General features: G+C 35.9%; 1 protein-coding gene across 1 annotated transcript in view; it reads left to right on the top strand.

Annotated features, from left to right (window-relative positions):
- The window catches only part of TTC27 (tetratricopeptide repeat domain 27), a 124,569-nt gene that overhangs the window by 91,293 nt on the left and 21,177 nt on the right, over window positions 1-12,099 (top strand). The window contains exons 12-13 of the mRNA XM_032683979.1: window positions 626-748; window positions 6,926-7,153. Of these exons, the coding sequence (XP_032539870.1) occupies window positions 626-748; window positions 6,926-7,153 (351 nt within the window). The remainder of the gene's footprint in view (window positions 1-625; window positions 749-6,925; window positions 7,154-12,099) is intronic.

Genomic DNA, 12,099 nt, shown 5'->3' with positions numbered 1-12,099 from the left:
GAAATAATTGCTGAATTTGAAATAACAAAGAGGCTGGCTTAACTGTGGGGAAAATTCAACTAGGGAGTTGAACCTGAACTCAAATACAATATTGCTTTGGCTAAAAACTAACACCCTTTGGCAGTAGCTACTTGGGACAGATTTCTCACAAGTACCGAACAAAATTGTTTCAGAACCTTCCTCTCTTTTTCCGCAGGTATATATTACTATGACAAAGCATTGCTAGAAGTGGCTTTAGTTCCCTACTTCAGCCTCTGTTTCCCACTCTTAGCATTCCCAACGTCCTGCAGCAGCTGTTCTCCAGCCGCATGGGCCGTGTGCCTCATTTAAGGGCTGGAAATTCATCTCTGTCAATTCATTCTTGCCATGCCCATTTCCATTTTTGTGTTATATTGTTAAATTGTTCAAATCACAACAATTATTATTCAATTGGTGGGGGGTTTTTGAAGTATATACACTGAGGTTCCAGCTTGAAGTTTAATTGTTCTTTTGGGCAGAAGAGTATAATTCCGTATTATCCGTTTGCTCCTTGCTGTTGATGTCAGAAATGCCTCTAACAACTTTTTAAAATGTAAATAGTATTTACTTACCTATTTTCAGTTACCTAGAATGTCTTATCTTTCAGCGTCAGCTTGCAAGTTTACTCTTTGACCTGGGATGCACCAGCTCTGCCTTACAAATATTTGAGGAACTGGAAATGTGGGAAGATGCAGTAATCTGCTATGAAAGAGCAGGACAACATGGAAAGGTAAGAAAAATGTTTTATACAGCTGAGATCCTGTCTTGAAATAGCATCTGAAGGAGGAAGGACTGTCTGGCTTTAGCCATCACTAATGACACTCCTACCAGGGTATCATGAGCAAAGTGTGCTTAGGAAAAGTAGACACATGGTATATGAACTTGTCATAACCGGTGAATGCCAAAAAAACTATTTGGAGTAATAACCACATGAAACAGAAGTTGGTAAATAAGAAATAAATTGAGAAGCAAGAAGACTGTGATAGTGATTCTTGAAAATGTTTAAGGACAATTAAATTAAGTATTACCGATAGACAGCAAGGTGTAGTGTGGGCATTTCAGGAAGGCTGTAGCTGTCATTCATGATGGGATCTTGAAACTTTGGCTGAAGAGGATATTCATTTTCTTTCCTACTTGATTTCAAACTATTAACTGTAGTTTTTAAAAACAGTTTAAATACAATAACATCAGTGCTTGATATATTTAATTACTTTATGTTAATATATTCAAATTACAGAATCAAACATTTGAGAAAACAATTAAAAGGCTTTATTTTGGTAAGTCCATTTTGATGTTGTCCTAAACTTTTTCATCATTTCTTTAACACCGCTACCACTATGTGTGATCAAAGCCAAACAAAGAGAAGGTAAAGCCAGCACCTCACTCTAAGTGTCAGTGGCATAACTGTTTGAAAATGCTGGTAGCAGGCTGTATCAGCCTTCTTATTGTTGATTATTTTTCTGATAGTATTAGAACAATGGTAGGAAGATTCTGGAAAATAATACCTGGAAGCAATGCCTACTTGTATGTAACTTTAGCTGTGCTCTCTTTCTGGTGCAACCTCTCACACAGAAAGGCTGTAACATGAATTTAAGCTATCAAGCAACATTTTCAGAATTCATATAGATTTCAGAAATATTCAGTTTCAGACAAAACTATGTTTTTTCTTTTTTCCGTTCTTTCTCCCTCTTTGGTATATGGTAGCATTAAATATATGAATGTATGTGTGCCTTTATGACACCATAAGCACAAAGACTGTGCTTAACATAAGTTTAATGAATAGAGAGATATAAAAAAAGCAGAGTGTCTCATATGTTTTTTCTAATTGTCATGTATCAAAGCCTAGATTTTGGTCATTATAAACTGACAGATATGTCTTGCTGGCAAATTCTGTGTCACATTATGCATACCTTGGGGATAGTATGTTAATAGCACAATCTTAGTACAGTGGAGAAATAGAGGTCAATATTTTCCATTTCCTGGAAATGCATTCTGTCCCAGTTACATTCACAAACTGCCCTTAGGGAGTTATGAAAATGGCACTCAGAGAATAGGACAGGATATCTAACACAGGAAACTGCTTAGAAATGCTTTCAAAATGAGGGATTGTGCTGTGCTTTGAAAAACAGAAAATGCTATGTAAGTACTAAATAACAGTAGTGCTGGAAGAAAGGGAGCTTCAAACCAAAAAAGACAGAAAATTAGAAACATGTAGCTGTGCAGCAAGGAGAGTGACTATTTGTGCTTCTCTTTGAAAAACATTCAGAGGGTGAGCTGCTTATATTTATCAAAAATGTTTTTATGTTTTTAAATGTGGTAGTTATTCTTGTAGGAATGCATGAAAATCTACTGGAGCAATACGTTGGTCAATGGACATTCATATCATTAATGAGCTTAGCATATATCTACCCAAAAGAACAAACTCTGTTTAATAAACTTCTGTATGTTTTTCACTCACAAATTCTTTTATGTAGGAAACCTGAATTTAAATACTGAGACATCTAATAAAACATTCAGATATCAACAATATCAATGTGTTTGATGAGTGCTTACACATCCAAGTAATATCTTCTTTCCTCCTACTTTTGAATTATCCACTGATAAAGAAACAGAGCAAATATATAAGACCATGTGAAGCTCCAGATGATGCAGTTGGAAAATACATAATTCATTTGGTTATAACAGGGCCCTGTAGCAGTACAAATTTTGCAGAGTAAGATGTCGCTCACGTTTAGCAAACTTTTTTGTGGATTTGTTACTGTTACTAGATATGGCTCTATATTCGCTCGTTTCATAACCTGAACAAAATTAGTAGGAGCTAATATTATAACATGAGTCAACAGAAGAGTAGCAGAGTGCCAAGGGATGAGCGAAACAGGGCACAGAAAAAGAACTAAAAAAGTATTATAAAATTTGAATGTACAGTATGTTGATAGTTGCTGTGGCTTTCTCATATTGTTTATTCATTGTATTCTGCTAACAGACTTGTTGCAAAAGGAGACATCTCCATGTGTGTAGTGAGGACTAGTGTTGAAAAGTGTCCCTCTTCCTTCTTTTAGTTGTGAGGGGGACCCAGAGATTTCCAGAGTATTGTTAACATTATACAACTTTATTTGGTTAAGGTGTAAGAGATCTCTTCCACCTCACTGGAAATGGATAATACACTGAAAACGGTACTATTTCCCTGCTAAAGAAAGGGTGAACCAGAAATGTGAATTTTCAGTTCTTCCATTTGAAGTGAGGTCTTTGTCCCTGGCAAGAACTGTATTGCATGGTAGCTGCTGACCTCTGATAGATGCATGAGATCTGCCTTTTTTCATCAGCTGGTATTCCATCTTACAACACTATTTTCAGCCCTATCCCTGTTCCTTCATCTCATCAGAGTATACATCATGATATGCAGTCTGGTTTTAGACCAACATACTCCAGCAATCCACGTTCTATGGGGTTATTTTTCTTGTTATGACGTAACACACATAATCTCAAAACATTTGAGTGAGGAAACACAATATGGCAAGATCTCAGAAGCTCACCTTTAAATTCAGGAATGGCTTCCCAGATGTGAAGTAGTACTATTAGTGCATGAGCTCTTCAAGAACTTGGATTCATTTCCACTACATATCATAACAGTCATAGAAGGCAGGTGTGCATTCCTTTATGTAGCTACAAAGCTAAGAAAGAAGAGTAAATGTCTCGCCCAAGGTCAAGCTACAGGGAAGATAAAATGAAAACCAAAGAGCTTTCCTTTTCTTTTGCTACCTTTATCCATGCTCATCTTTCTGCTTCTTCATGCTACTGCTCTGGTAGCCAACTAAATAATGTGCAAGCAGAAAAAATGAAAGCTTTTTAGGAAATACTTAAAACTAGCAAAGGAATGAATTGACAAATAATAGAACTGGTAGATCTGTGAAGAGTGAGACTAGGAGAGTCTTTTAGGAAACAAATGAAATAAAATCGTGGGAACACGTGGATGGGATGGCAAGTGGAAGTTTATGGTTGGGAAGCCAAATGCAGGATGAATCTTGAACTTGGTTTCCAGGAGTCTGGGTAGTGAGTAATAAAAAGGCACCACCTTTTATTTAAACTAGACCCCTCTTCAATGAGTGGAGATTTTTGTGAAGCATTACCAGTTCAATTCCCATGCCAACCATAGTAGTCCAGAAGGCAAGATAAGCGCCTAAATCTTTCTCATATTTAAATCAACGTGACATTTGAACTAAGCATTGAATCCCATCCATTCTGGTGCAGACCGTTCTGTAAAAGCAGTATTATAAATACATCTTCATAGTTTCATTTTAGGTATGTTTTAATGGATAATTTTTGTATCGAGTCTTATTGAATTTAGATATAACTTTTAGTTATAAAATGTGCCAATTAATCATTAATACATGTTTAATGGATAAGAATAAATTGCTATATTTCTTTTTATCTATATTGTGTGAACTGTGTGGAAAATGTTTCTTGATAATATTTGTTGTTAAGATTTGTTTTTTTAGAAGCAGGGTTCTTATCAAAGATCAAATATGGTTTTTTGAAAATAGTTTACTACAAAGTTAGGATAAAGGAATTTATTTTTTTTTCCACAAAAACCTAAACAGAATGAACCTGTATTATCTGTTCTTGCAGAAGACAAATGTTTTTATAGTACAGGGTTTTGTTTTATTGGTTTTTTTTTTAGTTTGTAGTTATGAACTTTGTACTAGCCTAAAAGATTTAAGTAATAAAAATGTTTGCAACATGCCAGAGGGGTGATCAGATAGCTAATCAGATGAAGAAAAAGTCAGACTTCTGCTTATTTAATTCTCTGTTTTATCTGTGTGCTGAAATATTTATGTTGGCAATGAATTTTTGTAAGCTTAGACCAGAGCATGACATTTTTATGCTCTTAAATGTGAAATACCATTAGTGAATGATTGTGTTTCCAGTCTAGGCATTGCCACAGAATAGCAACCTGAGCTTAGGAGTGCTCTGCAGAGGAAGTGGCAAAGAAGCAGTGTGCAATGCACTTTTCACCTTGTATCTCCTGTTTACACAGCAACATTTCATTCTTCTTTCTTTATCTGAAGGGGAAACAAATCCACCTTATCCTTTGGTGCCTAATGTGATTACTGCAATTATAAAGCACACAACTCTCTCTGCTCTAGAAAAAAAGTAATCTGTAGGTCTATTATTAATATGTCATAGGAACTAATGGAGGCAGGTAAGAGGGAGTACACTGCACTTTAACCAAGTCCCTGGAAGTGTTCAAGGCCAGGCTGGATGGGGCTTTGATCAGCCTGGTCTAGTGTAAGGTGTCCCTGCCCATGGCAAGGGAGTTGGAACTAGATGATCTTTGAGGTCCCTTCTGACCCAAACCATTCTATGATTCTGTAAGTACACTCTTCTAGTTAGAGGAGATTTTTCTAGAGCTTTGACTGGGCTAATTTTAAACATTAAGTTTTTTTGACTTTCTTAAAAGCACTTACCATCAAGTTATTTTCCTAATAATCAACCACCAATTTTCTCCTTAATGGGATTCCATTTTTGCTAGTTTTAAGATTCTTTTAGGAATCTGAACAATACATCCCTTCTTCACATTTGTGCACTTCAAATATTGGTAGGCTTTACTGTTACTTTATTTAACAAAAGTAGTAGTAAGAATGAGAATGAGATGCTAAAATTACTATGCATTATATATTTCAAAACAAAGTAAAAAAAAGGGCATTTTTCTAAAGATTATTTTTGTACAGGTTTGATGAATTTTACCAACTGGAGTAAGAGATTTTACTTCTCTAGAGTTCTTCTGAAGGTCAAAGAAAGCAATTCTTACAGAAATAAGAAAAGCAGTAATAATTTATATGCAGAGATGATGTCAAGTTTCCTTTTAGATAAACTAGATATGATAGAAGAATGACTCGTGTTACAGTGTTGAACTTTAATTCTGTGGTAGGCTGGTTGGATCCTTCTTGGTTTAGGTGTTTCAAGTAGATCTTTTCTAATAGAAAAATTATACTCATCTTAATTATGTATGTTACATTTTTGCAGCAGGGGACTGAGGTAAGAGTTCAATCTAGACAACAGATCATCTGTCCCAGTGTATTTGTCTTTTCAAAAAGCCACAGAAAGCAGATTGTCTCTTGTTTAAAAGAGAAACAATAATTTTATTGTTAAAGCGAGATGGTGGCCCTGAGATAAAGAGCTTTTGAAAGTTAGTTATAGCCCATAATAGATGTCTGGGAGGCACAGCTTGTGTCTTCTTTTCCATAATGTTGTATATATATATAGAATATATTTTATCTCAAACTAGATAAACCTATAACTACATGAATTTATAACTTCTACATCTTGTGTAAAAGAGTAGCATTTCTACAACCAACAGTATGAAAGTGGATTTGTCTTTAGATGTAATAGAATGGAAATCACTATTTTCAGAAAAGTGTAATTAGAGAAAAGGAAATGAGAATCATTGCAAGAGTACTTATTAGGGAATGAAAAAACCACAAATGATAAACTATTAGGATTGCAGATACCTTAATGGTGCTGATACTGCATTGCTATGAAGTAGGTGTAGGTTTGATGTCCAGGACTGATGTTTGCTCTTGGGACAGAATACATACCTAAGATTTAAAAAGAGGAGAAAACTGCTTCTTTTCTTTTATGGTTTACTTTGCCTTGGTGTGTTAAACAAAAAGCCATCATAACATGTTGATGTTGAAGTGGTTTTTTGTAAAAAATCAGTTTGGAACCAAATTCTATCTAGGCTTCATGTTTGATGCTATGTTGGATGAAGATACTATTTCCTCACTAGCCCTACTTCTTAGTCTTCAACTGATGATTGCAAGGTGCTAAAGCAGTATCGGCTCAGGTAGGTAAGTAACTGAAAATAAATAATCTCATTATTAATTGATTTTTCTTTGTTCTTTACCAGGCGGAAGAAATACTCAGGCGGGAGTTAGAGAAAAAGGAAACACCAGGATTATATTGTTTGCTTGGTGATGTTCTTAAAGACCACCAGTATTACGACAAGGCCTGGGAGCTCTCCGGGCACCGCAGCGCCCGCGCCCAGCGTTCCAAAGGCCTCCTTCATCTCCGAAACCGGGAATTCAGGGAATGTGTGGAGTGCTTTGAACGTTCAGTACAGATTAATCCTATGCAGGTTGGGAAATGATGCTTAGTTTTAGTGTGTTCAGTTTTGAATGATGATATTTTTTACAAAGACAATTCTGTGCACAGTTGTCAAAGTAAGAACTTATTACTATTCTTAGCAAATTTTTCACTGCGTACGTGAAAGCCTGGCCAAAAAAGGTAACATGAAATGAAGACATCCTTGCATTCAGGTCCTTACATGCAGCTAAATCTTTGCCTGTTCACCTCTTCTATTTCAAAAAGATGAAACCATTGAAAATTAGTAATTACCATCAAATAAATGATGAACAAATGTCAAGCAGAATAGTTACAAGAAGAACACTGTGCAGTCTATAATGACATTATCCTTTGCTCTGTCTATTAGCTTTGAGTTACAAACTCTGATCTCTGTATTTCACAAAATCTTTTTAAGTCTTCTGGTCTGTCCTGTTCTGGAGTCACTGAGAAGCATTGTGTTACACTTGTGATGACAGTAGCTTTTATTACAGGAATGCATCAAAACTGAAACTGCAGTCAAAAGAGTTCTCTTGATGAAGCTGGTTATTTTGACAGATCCTTTGCAAGCTTTTCTGCAGACATCTTTTGTAATCTTGTTTCAGTTTCTCAACCACTATATTCCACCCCAATAAGGTTCACCCCATGGAAGGTCTTGAGATATTAACTAGCTTTGTGGGTTTTTATGTATAGAAATGTGCTCTTCATAGCCATTTCCAGGTCCATGTAAAAGTAGGGTATTCCTCCTTCTTGCTCTCCAAAGAACACTGCTGAAGCTGCTGTTTTGAGTTCCACATAACTTCTGCTTTAGAAAAATTTTAAAGGCCTCCAGCCTTTCAAATGATTTATCATAAGCTTTTTTTTTTTTATTTCGATGATGTATTTTATTCACATGAATCAAAGTCCTACTCTTATTCAAATGAACTCCAGCTAAGTTATAAACATCTCTAGAATGGAAACCAGAATGACCAAAAATGCTTCCCTTGTCTTTCGGTTTTGTTACAGACTCAGGAAATGCCAATAAAATATATATTACTCAGATAGGGAGTAACTGAAATCAAGAGGACTTCCAGATAATAATGGGCTGCAGAAGATGGCCCACAGGGCTCAAAACTGAGAATTATTCTGCCGAGATGCTTGTCTATTTTGTATCCTTTCCAAAGAAGCTTAAAATGAAAACTGTCTTCATACCTTCCCCAATAAAAAGGGAATTCTTACCATTCTTTCCACAAAAAAACCCAGCTGAAGTTCATTCTATATTCTAAATATATGATTAAAGAGTCACTGTACTTCTTACATTGTGGAAGCAATTCATACTCCCTTTCCAGATATCTAAGGGATGATAAAATACCATTTCATTACTATAGTAGATCAAAGGCAATGAATCTTGGGGTTTTGTGTGAGTGGTTTTGTTTGTTCTTTATACCCAGCTACCATGTTTTTTCATTTAACCTGCAGACTTGTTCTTTTTGAGTGTTCTCGTTTTTCTAGCACAGCAGCTTTTAAAATATGTCCTCTTATTCTTAGTAATCTCATTTATTTTGTTTTTAATTGTTATGATTGTCTAGTCTTTTTAGAGCCTTTTTGAATAACTATATGTAGTGGCCTCAAACCTTGAACTGTGTTGGCCTTAAATGTTTCAAGTCTTCTGCAGACCTTTACTCTTTTAGCTGCCCCTTTTAGTTTTTATCATAGCTTTTCCATTTTAAGTAGCTCTTAAATTTAACATCCTCTGTATTAAAAGAGTTGCCTTTGTTTTTGAAGGACTGGTGAATCTAGATACATACAAGTATCTTTTGTATAGTAACATTTTGAATCTGATCATCCTGGTAAGGATCAAGGTAAATACTGTTTTCTGACTAGCTTCATATCTAATTTCTTGTAATTTCATCCATTATAGTATATACTAAACTATGTGGAATAATTGGAATAATTGGAATAATTGGAATCTTCACAACCTTCAGATATCCCCCAGCATGTTATCTTCTCCACTTCAGTCAAGTATTCTGAGATACAGTACACTGCTTATTACTGAGGCCTGTAATTTTAATCCATACCAGTTCTGTTGTTCTTTTACACTGTTAACTTCAGAATTGATCATACAGAAAATTTTCTTTACATTTCTTTACATGTGGCATTTTTCCGTCTGCACAACCCATTCCATTTTCTGCATGCTTTTTGTGTTTGCATCATACCATCTCATGCAGCTTCTTGACTTATTTCCCATCCCAGAGACTTTTCATCTCCTCCTTCATCATGTCCAGTTCTTGCATTTTTTTCGTTCAGTCACAACCTTCATGCACAGGCAAAATATCTTGCCTCAAATTATTAAGAAAATAAAGTTATTTATCATTCTTTGCAGTCACTGTATGACTTTTGCTAGGTACCTGCTCATGTAGCTTTTCTCCATAGAATTAAAGAATCATTTCACTTTCTTCTCATGCTGTAACTTTTGCTTGAGGAATGAGCTGACAGGCTTAAGCATTAGTAAGCCAGTTCCTGAGAAATGTAGCTGCTCACCATCAGCCTTAAAAAATTAAGATGGTGGAAACTTTAGTCAAATCAGGTTCTAGAATTACAAACTCAGAAGTCAAACTGTGCTGCTGTTACTCATTAGAATTATAAAAAATGCAGTGATTGTTTTTCTCTCACCCTTTACACAAGCACTATTTAACTTGTATCCTGAGCTGTAGAGTTGTAGCTCACCTTCAATTTCATACTTGATTGTTCCTGTCTCTACCCCCCTTTTCATGTCCAGAATGTTACTGATCTAGAAGGAAGATAAAGGGGAGTTAATGAGGTAGCAGCCATGTGGGAGTGCTGCACTTCTGGAAATCTGATGGATAAAAGAGCCTTAAAAAATGAGATTGACTAAATGTTTATTTCCTGTTAATTTTGTCCTCTGAGATTTGAAAAACATAGTTTTCTCTTCATGTGTAATTTCTTCCTTGATTGATGAGTTTACAGATCATGAAAGCAATACTGAAAAATAGATTTTCATGTTTGCCCAGGCCAATGTAACTGACAATCCCATCTTCACCTATTTATCCATGTGCTCTAGGGATGGGCCATCCATGTACACCCTCAAAAGCAAAAGGATATCTTTATTGTCCAACTTGTTCAGTTCTTTTCTCAATATAAGTAAGACTGCCCACCAGGGTGCCAGATCTGACAGATGAATTTCATGTGTTTGTGTTCTAGGATGTAAACTTTGAAGCAGATTGACTATAAATTCTATAGCAGATAGGTCAGGAGCAGATATCATATTACTGATTTTAAGTTGGGTCTCAGAGATAGGAAAATTAGTCTAATCTAGAGAGAACTACAAAAATGTTTCCTGCAGAGTTTGCAATTAATTTGTAGAGGTAAAAGCTCCTTGCATATGAACCAACAGCTTTGTCTTCAACTCTGTAAAATCCCTGATTTGCAAAACTTTTTAAGGTAATGTTTTTGTGTTTAAATATTTGTTGTGGTTTCCTGAACCTGAATTATCAAAGCTGCTTGCATCAGAACTAGTCCCCCAAACACAAGAGAATATAAACATTAAAGACATCTTGAAAAGTAGTATGTTGTGCAATATAGAGTTAATGTAACCTGTTTTTCCATCTTCCTCTTCCCCACCTCTTTCCCTCTCAAAAAAAAATTCCAACAACTGTTTATGATTTTTTTACCTTGGCATTTAGAATGAAGAAATTGCAGAGTTTATTGCAGTAGGTAGTACTATCTGGAACAATTTTGCAGCACCTTATAAAATGTTCTGGTTTGTTTTGACTGTATACATTTAAAGAGCATAATGCTGTCAGAAAATGTTCTGTCAATGTACTTAGGATTTAATGATTTTTTTGAATTACAGAACTTTTCAAAAAGGTAGTAATGCTTAATTTGCAGCTCTTTGAGAATTAACCATGTGGGAAATCAGGAACTTGCTATTAAAGACCTATGAAAATACATATTTATTTTGCTATAACTTATATTTTATCTAATACTATTTAGAGTAGAAGGGACTATTTCAGTTGGAAGAGACCTACAATGATCATCTAGTCCAACTGCCTGACCAATTCAGGGCTGACCAAGTTAAAGCATGTTTTTAAGGGCATTGCCCAAATGCCTGTTTAACACTGGCAGGCTTGGGACATCATCCACCTCTCTAGTGTGCCTGTTGCAGTGTTTGACCACTCTCAGTAAAAAAAAATGCTTCCTAATGTCCAGTCTAAACCTCCCCTGGAGCAGCTTTGAACCATTTCCACATGTCCTACCACTGGACAGCAGACTCACTGTGAGTCAGCAGTGAGCCCTGGCAGCCAAGAGGGGCACTGCGTTCCTGGGGCACATCAGATACAGCACAACCAGCAGGTCCAAAGAGCTGATGATCCTACTGTATGCAGTGTTGGTGCAGTCTCACCTTGAGCACTGTGTGTAGTTCTTAGTCCCACAGGTTAAGAAGGATGTGAAAGTCCTTAAAAGCATACAGGGGAGAGCAACAAAGCTGGTGAAAGAGCTGACTGAAAGCAATGTCCTATGAGGAGCAACTGAGGACTTGGGGCTTGTCAAGTTTGGAGGAAAGGAAGCTGAGGTGTGACCTCTTTGTTCTCTACAGCGTCCTGAGTAGGGGGAGTGGAGAAGGGATGTACTGAGCTCTTCTCCCTGGTTCAATCTGTGTGGATGAGAGGTATTTGGTTGTAACAACTAAAGAATTTAAATACAAGATTATTGAACTGGTAGAGTTCTGTTCTCTGTGCAAGGCATTGCTTAAATACATTTCTATGTCTAAACATTACATTATAAATTCAATAAGACTGATATTCTGACAAGTAGAGCCATAAGTTTGAAATGTTCATGTTTGGTCACTAGAGATGTTTTCTATAAAATGGAATTTCCTTGAAATACATTTCCTAGTGTTCACCATTTAACCTAATCATAATACTGTAAAGTGAATGTGGATTTTTCATAAGTTAAAACAAA

This window comes from Chiroxiphia lanceolata, chromosome 3, assembly GCF_009829145.1.
Source record: "Chiroxiphia lanceolata isolate bChiLan1 chromosome 3, bChiLan1.pri, whole genome shotgun sequence".
Taxonomy (NCBI): domain Eukaryota; kingdom Metazoa; phylum Chordata; class Aves; order Passeriformes; family Pipridae; genus Chiroxiphia; species Chiroxiphia lanceolata.
This window is presented reverse-complemented; position numbering and strand designations above follow the sequence as displayed.